The sequence below is a fragment of the Saccoglossus kowalevskii genome, chromosome 10, assembly GCF_978046115.1.
Source record: "Saccoglossus kowalevskii chromosome 10, keSacKowa6.1, whole genome shotgun sequence".
NCBI classification, from domain to species: Eukaryota; Metazoa; Hemichordata; class Enteropneusta; family Harrimaniidae; genus Saccoglossus; species Saccoglossus kowalevskii.
In genome coordinates this window covers 17,642,425-17,666,000 of record NC_140650.1, presented here as the reverse complement: position 1 = coordinate 17,666,000, position 23,576 = coordinate 17,642,425, and the positions used below count along the sequence as shown (strand labels likewise).

General features: G+C 37.3%; 1 protein-coding gene across 1 annotated transcript; it reads left to right on the top strand.

Annotated features, from left to right (window-relative positions):
- Window positions 1–20,155: 20,155 nt before the first annotated feature.
- LOC100373264 (alpha-2C adrenergic receptor-like) lies at window positions 20,156–23,356 on the top strand. Its single transcript, XM_002734886.2, has one exon. It carries the CDS (start codon window positions 20,405–20,407, stop codon window positions 21,797–21,799), a length of 1,395 nt encoding a protein of 464 aa, XP_002734932.1. The 5' UTR covers window positions 20,156–20,404; the 3' UTR covers window positions 21,800–23,356.
- The last annotated feature ends 220 nt before the right edge of the window (window positions 23,357–23,576 follow it).

Below are 23,576 nucleotides of genomic sequence, written 5' to 3'. Positions count from 1 at the left end.
GTCTGACCTGAACTTGTGTAAAGTATACGTTAATTGTGGTAAAAATATATCATATTTTGCAACTATTACTATGTCCATTTGAGCCAATAAGTCAATGTTTCGTGCAAAGCTAATTGCAGCTTTAATTTGCTTTTGTCTTTTATTTTAGTGAATTGCATACAGAATAAACGATGTCAGAGCTTGAGTGTGTATTGTTTCAATATCCACGAAAGTTGAATTCTAACGTGGGAAAAATAATACTCAGCCTGTGCGTCTTAATTAAAAATAATTAATTATACAAAAATGAATGCACGTATCACCACATATGCATTTTGTACTATATTCTATTTGACACCGTTTTTCAGGAATTGTAAATTCACTTTTGGATTCCGATCTTTTCGGAGTCTGCTTAACGTTGAGTATCGGCATTCTTTGACTAAGGTGGTGCTTTATATATATAGTAAATACATCAATGTAAAGATTTCAGAATACAATGGATCTGTTTTCGATCTACGGGAAGAAGTCAATAGGTACATCGAAGCCCATGCGAGTACAATCACCAATAAAATTATAGAAGACAACACCATATGATCGAAGTTTGTCAATTCTGATAACTGCAGGCAAGTTCGCTGATACAGACTCCCATCACTAAAATCAATCACTTGTACCCGACATATTCGGAATATTCGATATTCGCCATAATACTTATGTCGCCATTGCGTGGCTGTAATGTGCTTCTCCAGTCGTAGACGCACACTTTTTTATTCAATTTTTATTTCTGAAAGCATCTATGGATTCGATCCATGGAACATCACGACCGACGCAACACGCGGTGAGGGACCTTTTGTTGTCATTTTGTTGTCATTGACGCTTGTTTCATTCCTCCCTCGTGTGTTGTCTGTCGATTTAGAATTTTACGGTCATCCCGCGAGGGTGATTTCTTCCCGTCTCGGTATTAAAAGCAAAAGGTCGTTTCACTTTTGACGCCATATGCCCCATTAAAGAGTGATAAACACTATCTTATTAGTAATCTGCAGTATAATGAGCCAACACGCCCTGCCAACGTATGGCGGGCAGTGTACTGTGAGGTTATTTTTCACACGTGCTTCGGAAGTGACGTTATCGGCACAGCTGTCTCACGTTGTGGAACGTCCTAATAAGACTGAGATAATTATCCTTAAAATGTTCAAGTTTGATGCATACATAAACATTTGGATGGTAAAACTCTTTTTCCATTAAATATAAAGTAAGTAGAAATAGTGGGTAATTAACTGTAATTAGTATTTTTGTCTTGTTTTGAGTGTGTGTCGCTTATGATTGGTTGACGCGTGGATATAACGGATATGTGTAATGTATCGACATCTGTACAAAGGAGAAACCAATGCTTTATGATTCTTATTCTCTTCTTTATTATTATTTGCTAAACGTTACTACGCCATGTATACATTTTGCAATGAATCAAATGCAAATTTGATATGAAATACAGGTATATGTAACTATAAGATGATTGATTGAAAGAGCGAAGTAGTGAATTTCATATTGCGATCAGTGTCAATGCCATAATAGATACATTTCAAAAAATGCATTCAACAATAATACTAGCAATACTAGATGTATGAATAAATTAGAAAAGGCGGCAGCTTAGCAAATGCAACAGGGGTGTGGAGGCATATTTGAGATTCTCTGCATAAATACCGTAATCTTTCCTACAAGTCTTTTCATCTGATAATTATTTTTTTTTTGGCAGAATGGATTTCGTCTTTACACGTATTTTTTCAAAACTATAGGCAAGTTTATAGTTAGGACACGTGCCATAATACTCACAATGTAATTCAGTAAGACCACAAAATGACTTTACAGGCGCACAAAGACATTGTCAATACAAGTAACACCATTGATGAAAGTTGGCAAGAAAATTCTGATGCTGTTCATTCTATAAATTGCCTATAATAAAAGAAACTTTTTAGTTTTCTTGATTCTTTTTTTTCTTGATTTCTTTTTTGATTTTTACGTATCATTTCCTCATGATTCATGATAAATCACAAATTGTAATTCTGCTAGCCTGAGAGTAGATGTGCATAGATGATACTACCTAGTATGTAGTTAGTACTACAAGTCCAAATGTTACGAAAAATCATTATGCTAGCTAGTTAATTTAACTAGACCAAGATTGCACTATGACGTCCCTTGTGAACAGAAAATATCACTAACCCTGACCACTTATGAGATATCAGATCGAGAATATAAAATAGTATTCGTATAGAGAAGTATCATTTGTACATGTCAGTTTGTTTTCAATAACTTGTTTCACGTCAAAAAGCCATAACTGATGAGCGTTTTGCTTGCATAGAACGACATAGGCTTGTAGTATATACACTCACATAACGCATGTTAAAACACGCAGACGACACACCCCATCGCAAATAAATTTGATACAAGCGACATTTGAAATATTTTATTTCAGTTCGTTTCCATTACTGTGTTTTATTTTGAAAATAAAATAGATAGTACAGATATGTTGTACCCACTAATAAATCATACATACTACAATTACCTGTCTCGTATACAAAAGATGCAGCTATATAAATTGTATCTACGATATCATTATGCAAATACTTTTAGTCAAAACTGTCAGTTAATTTATGAATTCATAATTACACCACTGTCGCATAAAATATAAGAATATAAGAATGTTTTGTTAACATAACTGATGAAAAACTCGCGTATAGTTCAAATTTCGGTATTGAACTTTTAAATTAAAATTTAGTTATATTAATATTTTATTAACTGTCATTTAAATGTCACACTTAATTAGTTTTGAATATCAAAAATAGATATTTAAAAAATAACAATTTAATTAAAGTAGCTCAAACATGCAGGAGTTATAATGGTGGTAAATAACATGAAATCAAGTGGGTCGTTTGACCCACCTCATGGGATGTCTTGTTTTAGAAATCTGAAAGTCGATTACTCTGATGTCAATCATAATAAATTGATTAAAACAGTTTGTAATATAGAAAAAAAATGATGATTATATTAGATGTCCCTTAATAAAATTCTAATAGCGGTTTGAAATGCGTAGTATACGTGATATGAGTCACCGCTGGTTGTACAAGTTCAAATGACGTTGATGTTGATGTGTTTTACCATTACACGAATTACGATTTCTCGGAAGTGTTCCATCTGGTTATACCAACACTGTGTGCGTCCGACAAATGAAACACGTTTTCCATAATTTACGAAACCTTCGTCAACTTTCATAGACAACGTGGATATCAACATTACAAAATCAACATGACCCGGAACTGAATATCAGCTTAAATCTCTATATCTTCTAATCACCTGAAGAAAATCAATGTCATTCGCCCGACCCCCCCCCCCACCTCCTGCCTAATTGCTTACACGATAACTAAACAATCAGATAACCTGGAGCTTGTCCATTACATCTGTCACATGTGGCCTCTGTAAAGATATCAAAACACTCGTGACGTCATAACCCGTGGCCTGCAAACATTGTACTTTTACTTCAGTACGTTGACATTGATAATATCAAATTATAAAAATACTGCTGCCTAATGAGCCATATCCGTGGTTTCTGGGCATTGCGATATCCAGTCCTGTATAATCTATGTAATATGATGACTAATATTCTTCGGGACATTTAACGCAACGCCACTCAGTAAATTATACACGAGTACGATTCCATAGAATACCCTCTAACACGTTCAGTGATGTAAGCTTGGGAAAAAAATTATATGGAAAGAGGTCATCTTTCATTAGAAATAATATTGTTATAGATGATACATCTAATGTATTCACGTGTCGTTGTTTGTGTAACTATGTTCACAGTCGTCTTCGCATCAGACATCTTTCATTTTGAACTGTCATGTGATGTCGTCCGCAGGCATGCGCAGTTCCGCAAAAGTCGTGAGCAAGTTGCTTTCGTCCAGCGCACACTGTGAGGATTTTTCCACGAGTGGCAGAAATTATCAAACATGTTGGATATTTTGCTTTATGCCCCGAACAGCGGGAATCAGGCCCAAAACAAGCTCGCATACTACAGAAACATGCTCAAGCAAACGGCCATGAATGAGTTGTTGCTGAGCAAGATGCTGATGTGCGCGCCAGGCTTTACACGCGCTATCACCTAGCGCATAATACAATACGTTTTGTTAGAAATATCCAACCCGCGCCCTCTAACTAGACTAATTATTGATGAGTCATTTTTTTTTGTAAATACGATTCCAACACAAAACATCTCATTTAAGTGTATTGTTTTACCCATAATGCAATATCAATTATTAGTAAATAATATCACACTTGTTCAAAAGAGGATCTGCCAAGTTGTGTGTTTGTTTTTTTAAGTATCTCTGTACGATCAGCTGGGCTGCTCACCCCTAATTAACATAATTGATTAAACACACCACTTAGTATTAACATACACCGCTAATGGCTTGACATTGACCCACCGCATTAATGGATTGAATTTAATGATCAATTAAATTTGCAATATTCCAATTATATATAATCATGCTTGTTATAGTTTCGTATTTTCTTTTCCTGTTTTTTAACATTGAACATGATATTCCAAATGCTGTACAACATGTTCGTTTGTATAAATATGTTGGTGACAGTCTTCATTGAAATACATATTCCATACTCCCAATAGCATCAGTTCTATCCTTGTATCCGAGCCCTAATTCAGTGCGGTATTTCCGCTTATTCAATAAGAATAGATATTGATGTTTAAATTACAATGTGCGGTTTTAATCCACACAAAAAAGCGTTTCATTTATAATGACACACAAAAGACAGCGAATCTCACTAAGCGCGTTAACACAATATACACCTAAATCGTTATCAATGTGTGCCTAAATACATTGCGGGGTATTGAACTGGAAGAAAACAATATGGTCGACACGTCCTGTTAGCGTATATAGCGTACAATGATGTATGTGAGGTGTTTGACCCCATGAAATGTACATTATTATCTGTTCATCTTGCATTCCAACTACCCACTCCCAGTACCTTCGCAACGGCATTATACATATACATTAACAAAAGTGTTGAAAAAGTGGAAATTTCATTTAAAATGCCCTTGCTATTGCAATGTTCCTGCTGTCGAAACTATCGGACGGAAATTCAAGAGAAATTATGGGAAATGAACGTACAATGGCTTTAATCTTCCAAGTAATGAGCCGCCGCTTAGGGATCCTATTAGACGGCCATATAACAACTCCGAGATTCGCCTCGTCTAATTTCTGTGACAGCTTAATTTTGCGCGCGACATCTCATTATTTGTGTCTTGACATTTAATTTCGTCACACGCATTAGCAACACCATTCGTTTCAACAAATTTCCTTCATAATAAAGAGTTTTGTTCGAACGATGGTCGCTTTCCAATAAATGGAACCGACATGCCATGCCTACGTATACCCACTTGGTGCTAATAAGCGGTCGTCTCGAGATTTGAATTTGAGCGAGATAAAAGAAACTATATAGGCGGTACAGTGTACGTGTTTACTTCTCAAATCGACTTGTTAACTAATCCGTCTTTAGTGAATGCAGACTAATCAATGCGGATTAGAACATAGCCAGAGATTTGTCGGGGCTAGACACCATTCCGGGGCTATTCTACCCATCTAATTCCACTAAACTATAAAAAAAGAAACTTGTGTTTCGATTTTTGTCGATTAGTAGATGTTTGCAGCCGTCGTGTCTGTGACGTCCATATTTAACCCCATGTACATTGACGATGCGATACAGGGACCAGGTAACACGAAAGCTATATAAGTTGACATCTACGTTAATTCGTTTGAGTGGCCTAAATTATTATGTGCGCCGCACAACATTACTGCAACATAATGGTTTATTTGGAAAGCTGTCACCCTGTATCGACAGTTCATCTGAGTTAACAATAAAATCGAGATTTAACTGAGGTGTGCATTTAATGAGAAAAAACATAACTTAACGCACGAAATTGTTTGCTGCTATTTGTCATATATAATCATTTACCAGATGATACCAGATGTTGTATTAAGTATTATTTTAACGTAATCATAGTCACAGCACGTGAAACAGACCAAATGGGGATAACGTCCATAGAAGATAAAACACAATTGTTATCCCAACTGCGGCATTGGTTCGTTCTGAATTTCAAGAAAATGTATTGCCTGTACAAAACCCTGGTGGAATTATTGTTACACCTCTACAGTACATTGCCTCTAAGGTAGATTTTGCTCACTCATTTATATTGTCAGAATCGAATGTACCATGAATAATTCATCGAATGACGTAATCAATAATGACGTCACTTGAAACAAACGTTATACAATTACGCACAGGTACAGTTATAATGGACCATATCTAAAAAAAACAATGAAATGCAATTTCAATCATATGAAACGTGTCCAAATCTGCCATGATACTGTTTCCATAACTACCAGATATGAGCATATTGTCACAATACAATGTGACATGACGTGTCCTATATAATGTGAGATATAATGCGATACGTATCGTGTTCGTGTTGATGAAGATATACCAACGGGCGTCACAGAGAGATTGCTAGAAGAGATCAGTCCAATGTAATGGAGCTATAGACGGAAGGCACTTACCATTTATAGGTCCATTTATAGTATGCGTCATCTCATTTTATGGTATAATTAAGTATTTTCTGTGTATTCAATAAATAAAAAAAAACATAACTGATATGTTCGGCCTTCAGGTAAAGAATCAATTAATTACGGGTCTACCTTGAACACACAATGTCTTCCGCGGATTTCGTCTTTTGTTCAATTGTGTATTTATAAAAAAATATGGCCCTGACATATAGGGTAACGCTATAAGTCAATATTTACGTTTATTAGCGCGTCTAGACGTGTTGTTATGACACTCGGGACCATTTATTACATTTGTTTGTATTTGAGTGGGAAGGGTTGTCCGTGGTCGTGGCTTCTGCTTGAGCGTGATGCTTATAATGCTTGGCTGAAATACGGGATATTACATTATAATTTCATTTATCGGTCGGTACCACGTCTTGTTCAGTTACGATAAGTAGGCAGTGCTTGGGGAAAATGCACGAACAAGCTTTCGCGTGAATCAAACAATATCTAACGTTTGGCCATATTTATAATTTGTTATAAAATCGCTTAATGTAACAAACCCAGTATGTTCCGCTCACGCTAAAAAGAAATTATGATCAATTTCATTTGCAGAATTACTTATGAGTCTGTCGGCGTGCCACTAAACACATATGGTCGATTTGTTATTTCTTCGGGAATTATAATTAACATCAAGGAATCAGCACTGCCTAACATTACGCGCAGACTGTGGCTGCCTCTCGACGATTATTGCGCACTCCCCCCCCCCTTGTCCTGTTATCGCACAGTAATGAGCATCTTGGGATCATCGATTTCCTAATTAATGGATGAAAAATAAATAGATAAAACAACGGGAATAAATTACAGCTGTAACGACAGACAGCTCAACTATGCTACTGTGTAGTGCATACACACATACAAAAGTTTGGTCGTTGTGATAAGCTTTGTTTTATATGCTGATTCCAATTCCAACTTTTATAACGGTTAGATTTATATGAATCGAGAAGAAATTTCGGGTATCACAAAAAAAAAATATTGCGTGGGCGTTGAGCAATTATATTTTTGTATGCATCTATGCTTGCGTTAACCCCGATCCAGGTACTACCACGCTTCGTAGATTCGAAGTGTTGATATGGATATTCGCTTGTAGGTTTAAATCACATAAGTACCTTTGAAATGAAACCACTACATCTGTTTCACCAAGGGAAATAAAAACGTCATTATACCTCATTATCCTTAAATAAAAAAAAGTAGTGGCTCACTTGAGGGTATAGCTACTGACGTCATCTCCGGGAGCCACATGTGGGTTTATTTAGATGACATTTGAGAGTGGCAGCCCACCAAAGTGGGGTCCATGCCTTAACAGCCGTTATTACCCAAATAACAAACAGAATTAGTTCGGAGGTAACTGCGTCCATTCCTAGAGTCATTGCATCACCTAGGATTACTTTCTTTTTTCTTCCATTAAAAGAACATAATGTAATCACCTCCTAGATAAAGAAGTGAAGTTAAACCGAAATTAAAACGTTTTATAAAAAGAATGTAAACGTTAATTTCAAATGCTAATATTCCTACAGAGTTATTTAAATGCGACGAATCAGTCTCGTGAATAAGCGAACATAGAAGACAAGAGGGTGGGTCACGTGATATCTATGAGTTATTCTTTTCTATAAGCTCACATTTTCACATAAATCCCTTCCCCGACTATTGGGTCAAAATTTGGTGTATGTAAAAATATTCTTTGCATTTGTTTGTTTGCTCAGCGGGATGAATCCTGAACAGTCAGTCGTAACGATCACATCAAGCGTAGTCTAGTGCACCGGTATTTTCTGATCTAAACGTTAGAACAGTGAATGTCTATTCAATTTAAATCCCTATTTGTACAACAAATTCACTAAACACTAGATTTTCTACATTTGATTACACATAACATGATTGTCATCATCTAAAACAAACCATATATTGTCAAGAAAAAGAACATGATTAAATCGAATCGGCAAATTGTTTAAACGAATACACTTCACTCCAATTTCTTTCAGCTCCATTTTATTCAGAACAATGTGGATGCACAAACCGACTCAATGGCGCGTATGAAAAAACACTGCAATTCAATACTACTTAACGAGTCACGTAATAAAGCACACAATTCCATCAGGCGATCTTATTAAATATCACCTATAGTCCGTCTACGTATACTGTACCTAAAGGACAAATATGCCAGACATATGCACGTAATGAGAGTCCCAAAAGCATATAACATTGTACTTATTATTTTATACTCAAGGCACTGGTCCATGAAACGTTCTGACTCGGGTCGTTCTTTGATAGCATAACCTCTATTTTTCGTGTGTATTATCACTAATGAGTAATGATAAAGATAATCCAGCTTAGACAATTTTATTGGCGTTTGCGAATATTGAAAAGTTTCTTACGCAGAGTGTCTGGTTTCATTAGAGGGCTTACATCCCGTCATATATAAATAACGACATTAATTGTCCATATTCTTTCGTGCCTAATGAGACAACTTACCGCAATGACTACTTAGATAATCGAAGCTAACAGTTCCCAAGCGTGCGTAAGTCGAACCTCAGACATCATTACGTAAAGCGCTGCAAACAAGGCTCGAAACAATGCGTGTAACTGAAGCGTGAAATATAAATTTGTTTGCAAGCATTGTGAATATTAAAAGTTATAAAACGCGCCCAGGATATTACAGATGCTGGGCGCTTGATGACTTTAAGGGATTTGCAGTAGGTATTTGTGGCGTAAATATAGTTCCAGGCCACCGATATTACCAAGAAACGTGGTTCCAACTGAAGACAGATAAGTCCATGTGTTCGCCATGGGGATTTTTTCATCGTCCGATTCCCCGTGAGCATACGCTGCAATCCCACATATGATTCTTCTATGATTCAACGACAATATGATATGCACTAGTAAGGCTCAGATAATTTTGCCTTCGATATCTATATGCGCGGATATCCCCTTCACAATTTCAAATTCGCAAAGATCGCTGCTTATATATTAGCGCGTTTGGCGCGTCCAGTTTAAAACTTTAACGCAAAACGCGCCGTCACGCAGCGAACGTTCGTATTTCATGTAAACATTTAATGTATTTTAAGTCGTTGTATATTTCACATGAGGTTCACAATAAACGCGGCCCCACGCTCTATCAATTAATGTGTGTGTAAAATAGTCAATCGGATGACTTTTGACCCACATGATACATCTGGTATCGCTACTTGATAGTAACGGGCCATGTGTTACACTGTTATCTTTACAATCTGAAATCCATTGATGTAGGAGGTAATTATGGTTTTGATATTTCTGAAAATGACTCATATGCCGATATTATCCATTTTTGATTGGTTTTTCAAATGATCGATTGGTATGCAACCAATCTATATTCCCGTGGGTGTATAGACATATATTCACTTCACAACCTGGTGGGAATAATGATAATGAAATAATGATAGTTATCATTTCACCCAAAAAAACGAAATTTTTCCTACCAAACACTTTCATTTTCATGAAATTTAGAGAGTGTATACAGAGATAATAAAAAGCATTTAATAATTATCCTTCATATTTTAATGATAGCGTACCTTTTAACGAGTCATACTCGTCGCGAAGCTAGTTTTAACTTCTTTGGGGATAATCTATTTTACGCGCGTGGTGTGCGTCTTTATAAGACCCGCAGCGAACTTGACGCGGTGCGACGACCCTAACGCGTTAGACAATATGCGCTCCTGAGGCTAGTGGGTCAACAACGTGTAACCATGCGTACCACAACGTATACACATGGATATCAGATTGCCAGCGTGTATGCATCTCAACTCAACTCGAGGATGAATATTTCTATACAAATCTTTGATAATACCAATTAGGTCCTGGAAAGGAGAAATTTGTTCTTAACGATATATCGATTGGCAGCGTTTTGTTTTCATTGTGGCAGCCACCACTATATATGTCACTAACTCCGAGGATTAACCCATTGACTGATCGTCCTACGAATTCGTTATTGGTACGGCGTAACTGTTGATATTAATAGTGATAGTGACTTACTAAAACTTTATTTTTACAGTAAATCTGTATTTACATAGAATGTCTAGACATCTTCAGTTAAAAGTCAATTTTCTTATTATAAATCAATATTTGAGATTGATATTGTTATAGTCATTTATCATATTCAATGACCTCGTTAAACAATCCGTAGTTATCAGCTGAACATTGACAGTTTTAGCTTGTTTTGTGAATGTGTTACACAAGGGTCCATTATTAATCTACCGTGGTATATTATCGGATATGAATCAACTTGCGTAAACAAATTCCTATATAGCATAAACATTACAAGAGAGAGTCGGATTGTTAACATGCGATATAGTACAACACATCATCTCCCCGCGTCGCGTTTGATACGGGCCCCATGTAACTCATACAACGAGTGTAAACACATTAATTATCTTCACGAACTTCGAACACGCTATGCGACGACTGTAACGTGTTAACATTCCGTTACCCTTATATAGACAGAATATACATTTACGTTACTATTAAATAGCCACTATATCAACTAAAGTCAGTGGTCGATGAAAACTGTGTCAACGTACTATGAGAGTGATTCTTGATCGGGCCTATTACTTCAAAGTAGTGTTAGCCAGTGTTAAAATTATTGTTTTTACAATTGTTCTGTAAGTCAGACTTTCTTGAAAAGTTAGTAAGCACGCTTCTATAATAATTTATGTATCATCTGAAAGCTTAAATATAGGCGACTACGGAAGACAACTGATTTGTCCGAATAACAGTTAAATGTGTAATGCGTTTTACACTTATTGCTACATTAAAGGATTTTTTTATTGCTACCTTAAAGGGATATTTTGTTCTTAGCCGTCATGATATTCACTGCAGTACAGCGGTATTGACCACGACAATGTATTAGTAATGAAGCATCGAGAAAAAACAACACACATTTAGTAGGCAAGGGACCCGCTACCGTAAAGTAATAGGATCTCCAATGCGGTGAAATAAATATGGTCCTCATCATGGTACGGCTAATTGCCCTTCGTATTTGATATGCGATTGATACGCTTACAAAGCATATGCATTGCTCTTAACGACAGTGTTTACTATGCATTGTCGGTTTACTTACATGTACTCTTGGGTATATAGTGATCTATTCGATTCGTGTGTACTCATTAGGCCAGCTGTCAAGGATATCAAACTGCAGCTTCAATATTAGCATGGTTGTTACACTCGTGATATTGTGCAAGATGCTAGCCAACAATTCTGTATAATTCACGAATTCCACCACGTGGTAGTGTGCAGGCCATGCTTGAAAATGAAGTTTGTATTTTACAGTTGGATATATGTAATTCGCGATTGAAAAAAAAAAATATTTCGAATTGCATTGATCAAAATCTAAAACAGTCACATATCGCAATTTGGCCAATCCAGATTTATGATGTTTCCGCGGTATACTCAATATTCGATCGACTCAGCATACATGTCATCGTCAAAATGATTTCTGAATAAATTGTGCACTTTACAGAGAAATATATTGATTGGTTGTAAAGTACGCAGTGTATGATATTCCGAGGAACGATGGATGAATCAATGCTTTTCAGCACACAAATGGCTCTTTAGACATTCAGTATTTCATTTGTAAAGTGGCATAGCTATTGCATATGCCACGGTATACATTAACGTATAATTAACATGTCTTACAGTCTGAGGACGCCGAGTTATTGCTGATATGAATTGTGATACTAAGTTCGCTTGAATATCCGTGGCAGGGACGGAAGCTGACACACACGGTACGAAACGACATGCGGGATTTATTAAAATAATAATGTACACAGTTTGTACACCGTGTTTCTAAAACGAAGCCTTGAGTATCATAGTAAAAAAACTGGTAACCGTTCATAAGATGTTATCAGCATTAAGTTCGGGAATGTTACGAAACATTAGTATATGAACGCAGTTACAGGCCATTTCTGTGCTTTTCGATATGTAATAGTTATATGTGATAATATTTCAACACATCGAGACTAGCTGATTGAAGATTTATATGCAATTCAAAAAACATGAAAAGCCATAGAAAATGTCACGTTTGGAAAACGTTGTAATAGATGGGGGTCGTTAATCTCGGGTACTTATGAAAAGGCTGCCATACTGTTGTGTATCTATATTATTACCATTTATCACTACTCCCATTACCAGTATCGCAATGGAATCGAATATATTGCTGTCTTACGGAAGGTGGAAATAACATACCCAACCGTAGATCTTCATACAAAACGTATTTATATAAGCTCAATAAGCCTGTCTTGCAATGCATTCTGGGTATCAGATGTGCAGATCGAATCGCAGCAAAAACACACCAGAAACTAGTTACTCGACAGAGCATACGTGGCAGATCTATCAAAGTTATCTACCTTCTCATCAAAGTAATTATTCTTGAACTGTAGTTGATACTGCTCCGAAAGATACATATCAGTACTGTGGACATTGTTAGTCATGCATGGCCTATTAGCTTAGGCCTCTCATCGGATTTCATAATCTCAGTTTGTTATATTCGGCTGTAAACCACGGCCAAGGATGTATGTATCTTATTATAGTGACTGACACAATTCAAGGTTGATCCAGTAACTCGTTTTTTTTTCTATTTATATTATTTCCGTGAATTAAACTAATGTCGGTCTTTTTTCCCTCCCATTAAATCATTCACAGGCTAGCCAAGAACTGTATATTTACGTAATGATACCGTGCCAAAAATCAACAGTGGTGTCTCAGCCAGTGTATTGTACACGTATTGACATTTCGCTGTAATGATCTGATGTATAATCTGAACTTTGGTGCTTTGATATAAAATTGAGTTTTAGGGCAATTGACATTCGACATTTATCATCCAGGGACATATCTATAATTTCGATGTTACAATACACATTTGTCATATTTTATGTTAATAATTATAGGGTGAAAATCAATCTTGACTCTGTTCATGTTTTGAGAACAATATACATTCATTGTACCCATCTTAAGAATTTTATGTTATAAGGGTCCTGTGTAAACCAGAACAATCTGTGCACGTTCCTCATGTGTGTGGACTGTATAATATCTTGTATTACTCTATAGAATTGACTGCTCCCCGGCATATGTCATACACCAGGTCGTCGTTAGTTCTAAAACAAATATATGAACAATATTATTATCCAGATATAAATTATACTTTTGATTTAATACGTGTCATTTTTACATGTCCTCAGTGACGGTACCGTATTGGCTGTGTCAATATTCCGATGTGTAACTTGGCAAACAATCGTGTACATTGATTCATACATAAATGATTTAGGTGTACTGTTGCTTAGCAGTCACAGATTAAATATGTATAATCTGGCCTAAATAATGCATTTGCACTCTAATTGAATATGTTTCAGATACACGGCTTTTCTCTAATCTTAATCAGCATTGAATCCGTGAGAATAATTCATTCTCGCTATAATGCGTCGCTTAGATGTCACAACGATTAAATAATGGAGAACGAGAAAGAAATACTAGCTTGTAGGCCAACTACTGGTCACTGGAGTTGACGTACGATAGAGGCAACATTCCTCCTACTCCGGGTGAAGTATAATGTATGTTACTCTACTCGAACTGCCGTACACTCAATTTGAAATTAGGTTGTTGATGAGTTGCGCACGACAACATAATGGGTGACCCGTGACCTCTTTAAACAATATATCTCTCTATTTGGCTCCAGGGAAAAGTTCTATTACATAAGTATTAAAATTGACCTACTACTCACTCCTGTTGTTTGAAGAACACATGATTGGGGGTATGAGTCGCACCAGGAAATTTCGGGGCATTGTTTCCAATGTTTTAACTTGTACGTAAATAGTACAGTATTAAAAAAAAGATTATACATTGCAAAGAAATGTCCCGAAACACTACCGCTCTTACAAATAAAAAATGGGTTCACCCTGCGTGACTTGCAGTGTGTACCCCGGGGAAATTAATAAGCTGTGTTGGTTTGGTGTCTCGTATGTGTAGTGTCTAATGTGGATTATGAAACCCAATCAAAATACGGATTTACAAAAAAAATGTGTTTCGTATTTGAGCAAATGTGAAGTCTCTCCGGAGATGGCCACAATATACCGTGTCTTCCCTTTCAAATCGCATATTATAATTTGTATAGAAGGCACAGCTAATCTTCCAGCGACCCGTGAAGATTTTCTCAGATGATCTGAATTATTATCAGCCTTTAGTGTCTTTCCGTGTGTTTTTTCTTCATGTGATGTTAGTTTTAGTGACACATGCGGGACAACATTAACTTGCCTGTCTATAGGAAATCGAATCGCGGTCCCGTGACGCATCGTGCGCAACTATGTCATATAGTTATTAATGTTTAGTGCTACAATGATCTCCCAGGAGGACAACAAGGAAATGACGAGAAGTTTGGTTTTTACTTCCTCTTCCGGTCTGTCAGATGGCTCGCCGACAATCTTTTTGTTTGATTGATCATTCATTTTTAATTGGGCATCTCTTTCGTTTTGAAGACATGAGTACTCTGAAAAAGATATTAATTGAAGGGATTTCGTCGTCCTTGAGTTTCTATAATAAATAAATAAATAAATATGTAAAAGTGAATTGAAAGTAATACATTAGGAGAATGAAACGATGATATTATACGAGACATCTTCAAGAAGGGCATATTATTCAAACTCGATTGATAGACAAGTACGCTGGGACGAATTGTTCTGAATATGAAAATGAATTAAGGGTCGTGTGAGCCTAGCCCTTTTGAAATACAGAGTTTAGAGCCTTCCAGAGTGGAAACAAATTACATGATCAACAAACTGCGCGTTATTCTGCCAGTTGTCACATTTCGTGAGCAGCTATTAATCTGTTATATGAACTACATTCCTTTGGTTCATTTGATGAAATGTAGTTATTGATTGACATTGAAATTGATAAGATTTGTTACGAGCTAAATACCCATGCGTTTGTCATTCGTTTAGCAACTATTCTCGAAGTGCCCCAATAACGCCGCTAAATTGCGAAATAGTGTTAATGGATGACCAAACTCAGCGCAAAAACAATAACCTGGGTATCCTTGGAAAGTTACCGACTGAAGTACATCTTCTTAGATTATGACCTCCTCTCTACTCCGACTAGACTTTACAGTCGCCGACAATACATCGTGTATAGCGCTAATGGGACCTTGTCCTATATTATAGGACGGTCACTCTCAATTAATCCACCAACGGAGACGTCAGACAGACTAAATATTTAAATAGTGAAAAAAGTCGGTTACGTTTGGAGGAGACAATGCTTTCTAAACGATGTATCAGTGAGCGTAGCAACTCCATTAAGGGTCTCTTTTTCATGTCGGTTACATAGCTTCTTAATTATTGATTCTTCACGAATTATCTGCAAGTGAAAGGGACATGAAATATTGAAGGTATTACGATGACGCCAATTCGGCACACCTTGAGAGCTTCAGACATCTACACATATCGCCTAGAAGATATGCCACACTGTTACTTTACCACATTGCAAAAAAAAAATAATCACTCAATTTGTGGTGATGGTACTTGTAAAAGCACCTTCCTTTTTATAGCGTATTTGTTAGAAACATAAAAGGCATTGCGACTGCTGCGGGAAATGGGCAATTAAAATCAGAAAACCGCTGGCTACATACTTGTAATTGCAAAACGACGTAAAAGAAGAAAATGTTTGCAATTGAGCGTTTTTGTTTTAGCATACAGTTGATATTATATTAAATTCTGGTATTAAACACGGTAGCATGACAATTGGTATTGGAAATACATGTTTCCAATCTTGGTTGAGAAACATTTTGCGAGCCCATATTGATCATGTGGAAGAACTCCATAGATAAAGTGCAGCCGTACTTTATCAGTGATAAGAAAAATAACATTAAGTAATCAGATTTGTGATTTGTGTGAAAGTACTATTTGAAATAATGAATATTGGTAATGAAACAACGCTGAAAGTGGAGGGAAATGGACATAAATGGTACGTATTAATAACGAAAGTGGTGATGGTAATTATTATATAGTAGATATTGCACTCGTAAAATTCGTATATAGATGTGACGAAAATTAATTTGAAACTGAACCCATTGCGTGTTCTTGAGCCATTGCGACATAATTGTCAGATATTCGTTTATTTGTGTAGACTGGTAAATGACAACTTTGAACAAAACCCATAGCGTAATGATGACTTACTGTTTTCCTCTGGTCACGCAGAGTTGACGAAAGCAATTTGTTCCCATGAATGTCACGTCTCATACACAGCTATTTAATTTCTTTCTTTCTTTTTTTTTGACAAAAAAAAAACAGTTGAAGTCCTTCCGGAGAAATGCATGTGTCGCTAATTAGACTAAGCGACGGGCATAAGTACAAGTACATTACTTGCGTCGGTCCTTGGCCTTTTCGGCCAAGAATGTCTATTTCTATGACTTTGTTGACGTCAAATATGTTCGCCTCCTGTGTCTCGTTGTGCGGGAAGGTTATTGGGCATGCCTTTCAACGTGTTACCTGTCACGGCCATACCAAGTAGGTTGTCGACCTCTTCAAGACTGGAAAAATGAAAACACGTAGACGTGATATGCCCGATTTGCTTAATAATGCTGATTCCTGAATTCATATTCATATTTTAAGCTACAGTGCACTTCAATATACATTTACTCGATTGAACCTTGTATAAGTGCACAATATATTTTCACAACAATACACACTATGAAACATTTGTTTCCTAATAGCTACGTCTATTCTATCAGCTTAACTTTATTGTACCCCATTTTCACGTTTTCCTTTTTAATCCACGCTTGTTCAAAAACGCATACATCCGAAACGTGCGAGAATTTACATTATTATTATTATTCAGTTAAGCGACATAAACAAGGCCTCGTATTTGTCATTGCACGGATTATTCATATTTCCCTAATTCCTACTACTTCAATGTACGGTTTTACGTGGATTTTACAAACAAAGGCAGGCGTCCTCACAAAGTGGAGCTAACTCGCAGTAATAACGAACGACGGGAAAGAGACGGCAGATTGTTGGAAATTTCATTCATATGTTTGCAATTTTGGTGAAAAAAAAGCAATATACTGAGCCTCGCCGGCATGAATAATGATCCGTTGATTATGTATTTATATAACGAATGATTGTGATTAATTATTCAAATTATTCATTCTGCGTCACAATTAATTGCCATAAAAATTACGAATATATGAACAATCATCTTAATTAAGTGTTGTATTTTGTTTGTGAAGTGAATGACCTCGTATCGATTCATTTCAAGCAATCCCCGGAATTACGCCATAATCTGGGTAAATGAAAACGGCTTTGGCAGAAGTTGGCAATAGAGTCAACGGTGCCCACAAGGCCAGACGTTTCTCGCAATTTAAGTCCGCACTGATCAGTGTATTCATACAAAAAAAACAATTAAACAGAAATACCGGAGACAACGTTTCATCAAGTTAGGTCATTGGCTCGTTGTAATATGAAAATATTGTAATAAATATTTCATGTCCTTCCATATGCAAGATTCAGACAAATAAAACATCTGTCGCCATATCAAAAACCTTATGATTTCATAAGTGCTTAAATAATATTGGGCAATCTAGAAAATAAAACAATATTTAATTAACCAATTAAACAAAGACTTAGATGAAGTCTCCCCCAAAAGGCCGCTGGAATTCAAATGAAATAAACCATTTTAATGGCGGATGTGATGTTACTGGTGTACTGAATATATCAAGTCGATGTGGTAATACAGCAATGTTCGGTGGTCGAACCGCTTTGGTTATGATTGTGCCACGAATATGGGGAGATTAGTGTCAACACTACACATGTATATGTATTTGTCTTACTATGGATCATTTATATAATTACATATAAGAATTACGTAACAATGTGCAGGAATGTCCCTAGTGCACTTAAAAGTCGAGTAATATAGATTGTATAGTTGTGAGTAATAATATCTCCGAGCGAGCAGGATGGCGGGTGGTGTTTTCACTAGTATAACAATTTTATTACATTATTAAAATATAGTTGTTTTCCTTGATATATACACGTACCATCCTAATGGGAATGTGGGTCCAAGGTTATTCATATAAATAATTTCTGACATTGTCATACTTGCGTAAATTGCTTACCCCCTCCATTCTTACGATGAAAACAACAAACATACATTCCCAAGGATATAAGCACGAATTCTACTAAATGTATGTTTTTCTGGGCAAGTACAATTAAGCCTGATAACGCCAAGACTCGTACGACGATGATAACTCCCTTCTGAAAAAAAAAACAATGCTGTTTTGTAAAAACAAATTTAGACAAGGAAAAAAATATAATGCGTTTCACTTAATTAGATTTGAAATTGCGTTATATTGTTTTTAGATCATGTTACAAAAGTCCCATGGCCTTTCACGCTGAGGGACAACTGTCATGATTGACACAATTTAGGCGATGCGATTTGTTTTGTAAATTGATATATATATATAGCGATTTGTTGCGTAAATTTCACTATCTATAAAATATGCAATTTTATATGCAATTGATAACGTGTTCTGTTGTGAAATAACTATAAGATTGAATACAGACTATGTTTGCCATCACAAACAAAAAATACATCGCGACATGCGTCGATAACAGCGAGTTTCTATAAGTGACATTTGAAAATAAATAAGTCGCTATCAGAATATGATGGCGCTCTTCATATGGTCATTGCGGAAAGCATTCCGTGGTTACTATAACGACGGCGGAGCTTCGCCTCCATCGAATGCTGCCACTCAGGCAAACTCGGAATCACGTCACAATTCGTTCAAACACAGCATTTGCATAGCGAGGTACCATGGGAGTGAAACACCCGACCAATGAGCGTGCACCTGTAATTCAGCCCAAATGAGCTGTAATTTGCTGTCACTGAATTGAGATTTTGATTATGTTGAAAGCCTCACTTTGATCCCATCTACATCAATTTAGTGGACGCTGTAGTAAGGCATGGAAAGTGTGCCGGTGACATTGATATGGGGTGTCACACGGAATTAGCCATTCGCAGCACACAGCCAACAGCTACAGTGGACTTTACTGCGTACACGTCAACACATTTTGTAAGCGAGCACCCAATTAAACTGTGGGCTTTAAATACCGCGATGCTAGTCGACTCTTTCTATTGACTAACGCCTGTCTATCGAGTAACATCGTTGGAGTCCCGGGTGCAGAGATCACGTTCCGACATCATCGCACACGCACACATTGGACTCCCTGTATGGAGTTGGTGTACCTGACGCCGGACAATACGGTTGAGTCATTCCGTTTTCATCGCTTCATACCGCTGAACGCATATAGTGTTCCTTCAGTTTGTCTCCGCAACCTTCGCGTGCGTTGAATTCCACAGCGATGGATAGCTGAACGTTTCAACTTTCGGATTGTATCGTGCGTATGGACGTTCGTGTGTGTGTTACCTGGTATACCTCAAAGTCACTGTACATACACATGTTGTGAATTCTGACGTTGCTGCCTTCACAATACGAGTTTCGCGTTGATACGGTAAGAAGTTACATTCCATTTCTGTGCAATTCCATTCACATCTCAATTGAACAGCGTGATATAACGCGAAACCACCAGCGTACGTAGTATCGGGCGTTGAAGTCAGCTGGTTTACAGGCACGTCCTTTTCTTAGACGTAAACTTTTCACTAGTTGCCTCTTGCTTTCTTGTTTACATTACTGTCGCCGTTGTGATAAGGTTACTTACAGTCACAGATACAAGGCCCTGCTCATTCAGTGCAATATGTCGACGGCAGGTATAACAATTAATAACACTGCCTTGCCCATACTATTTACAAATAACTCGCGGTCGTATACCGAGGTTTTACGTAGCAATGATACACACGCGACTATAACGACGGAGGATTGGAATGTGACAACACCGGTGTTTGACAGTCCATACCCACCAAGCGGCTACACCGGGGAACGCATAATACTGGCAGCCATTTTCACAATTATTCTTGTATTCGGTATTGTGTTCGGTAACACGCTCGTCTGTATCGCGATATTGAGAGAACGCTCGCTGAAAGGCATTCAGAACTGGTTCTTGTTGTCGCTTGCTGTCAGTGATTTGATGGTAGGCGTGTTGATTATACCTTTTGGTATTACTAACGAGTTGATGGGCTATTGGATTTTCGGCTTATGGTGGTGTCATATATGGCTCGTGATGGACGTAATGGCGTGCACAGCATCTATACTCAACCTTTGCCTCATCAGCCTCGACCGCTACTGGTCCATCACCCAGGCGCTGGAATATGCGAAACGTCGCACGCCGCGCCGTGCAGCATTCATGATTGCATCGGTGTGGATTCTATCGGGAATAATATCAATACCACCGCTGTTCGGTTGGCGGTCTGACGAACCAGCCGACCCCATTTACCCGATTTGCTTATTAAGCGAAGATACCGGATATATATTATATTCTACAAGTGGCTCGTTCTTTGTGCCGGCATTCGTCATGATCGTCGTTTACATCCGCATTTGGTACGCCGCGAAACACAGAGCCCGGACGTCATTGAGGATGGGGAAAGTTGAAAAGAGATCAAAACATACGGACAAGACGAAAACTGAGAACAATAAAAATAAACATGAAATTCCAATGAAAAGAAGGGACTATCAGAAAATATCGGCGGATGACGTTACGACCTCGAGCCCGTCCAGTCCTGGAATAAGTACACGAGGCGGAATATCAGTCACTGACATTGAACCTACCACGATCACTACCATAAATGAGTACAACGATAAAAACTCCACCAATTCCTCGCAGAACAAAAAACTACCAATGGTCCAGGTATTACAGCTGAAGAAGTCGAATCAGCAAACCAACCATAACATCATAGCTAGAAGTCATAACCTTGCTGCGGACACGGAGAGGCAGAAACGAAAAGTGGCACAGGCAAAGGAACGCAGAGCAACATTCGTGTTGGGTGTCATTATGGGTACATTTCTTTTAATGTGGTACCCTTTTTTCCAACTGTATGTTGTCTTTGCGCTTTGCAAAGTGTGCAATATTCCAGAGTTACTCTTCAAGTTTTTCTTTTGGGTCGGTTACTGCAACAGCGCACTGAACCCTGTCATATACACAATTTTCAACCGCGACTTCAACCGAGCCTTCAGAAAAATAGTACAATGCAAGTGACGAATACGTACGAGTGCGGCGTCATCTCCGAATCACCGATGAACAAGAACCTGGCTGCGACATTGTGGAAGACGGCGTGTTAACTGTGACTAGGTTATCAGGAACATGTACTTACAGTGGAAAGAAAGTCGCGAAAATAAGTACGTCGTCATTTAATAATTAATTTCTGCTTTCTGAGTGACGCATGGTTAAATGCGTTCTAATACACAGGTATCGTATAAGATTCTTAATAACCACCCAATCTGGCCGCACACTCTCTCTCTCTCTTATCACAAATACCTGTTTCGTATCGTAACCTTTACGCCACAGTAAGTCGCAATTACGGCGTGGTATTGAATTGGATGCATCTACTGTGAGAAAAAATCATTTCGGTGTATTTTGTATTTAATGCTTCATTTTCGATACTTGTTTGACTAATGTATGTAAAATATCCAAATGTGGTGCTGCTTCGTCTCTCTGCATACGACACGCGTTTACATTTCTAATCGACTTTAAGATCTAATCAGGAACATTTTCAAATCAATATAATAAATAAAAAATCATTCTGTCGTTTTCGAATTATCATTCAAATCCAATTTTACGGTCGAGTGATGTGGTCTGTGACTGTTGTTTCTTATATTAGTACCGTCTTGCGAACACTTCATGTACAAAAACGAGCTACGATTGTCAATTGTCTTTTAAGTTTATTTTTTACAACCAAATGCTTTGAGTAAGATTCGGGCAATTCCTAGGACACAGTGAAATGTATCAATATTCAAAACATTGCATAGTTAGGAACACATTCATCGAACACTAATTGAATATGTGAATGCATGGGTGAAAATAATTCATGAGCGAAAGTAGCCGTAAATGTGTTTCTCTTTTTCTGAAGACAGGGGTTACATTCCCTATCAGGGCGACACATATAACGTCACAATTACCGGTGACTACACGGAACGTGCAGAGCTTGATACAATTATACTGTTAATGCCGTTGAATTTCAAACTCAAGTAAATAACACAGTTGGGTATCGCTGTAAGAATATGTATAACGATTCGAATCACGAGGACGATGTGGCCTGATTTTCAATACGTTCTATTACTTATCGATAACAAGAATACACTGATCGCTTAAGATTGAACTGAACTGATGAACCAACTGTTGAGCTTTCACAATGCTGATCTTCACGAGGCAGCGAACATTTAAATCAAACACCAATGTACAGAAAATGAAATATTTCGTATCATATGTAATTTATCTCGCATATAGCCAATATAAGAAACGATGTATTTAACATTTACCTAATTTTTCTGACCGAAAAATTGTAACAGTTTCAACGTGTGTTTTCCGACTATGAAACCTCCACAATATGCAATTACATATTTTGTACTATATATAATGTGTTGCTTTCGCTGTTGTTGTGGGATAATTATAGTTATAGGCACCAACGGTAATCTTTTGAATGCTTATCGCTTGGTCAGGTTTATACATGTTCGGTGACTGTAATTGAACAAGCTACCATGACTCCACATGTACATGTCATCATTATTACATGTTAATATGACAACTTTTTTTTGACGCGTGTTGTTGTAGTTTGTTCTGCCCATCATTCATCAACGAGATGTCAAGCGTTTTTGATGTTTCACTTAATACACGGTACTTGACGCACGTGGACAAATACAACGTCATTCTGGTCATGCGCAGTGGCATTTTCTCCGGCATCTTCGTCCCTCATAAACACGGTAGCTTATCGCCCCCGTGAAATAGACCTCACTATTAAGTCGCTCGTCTCGGGGAA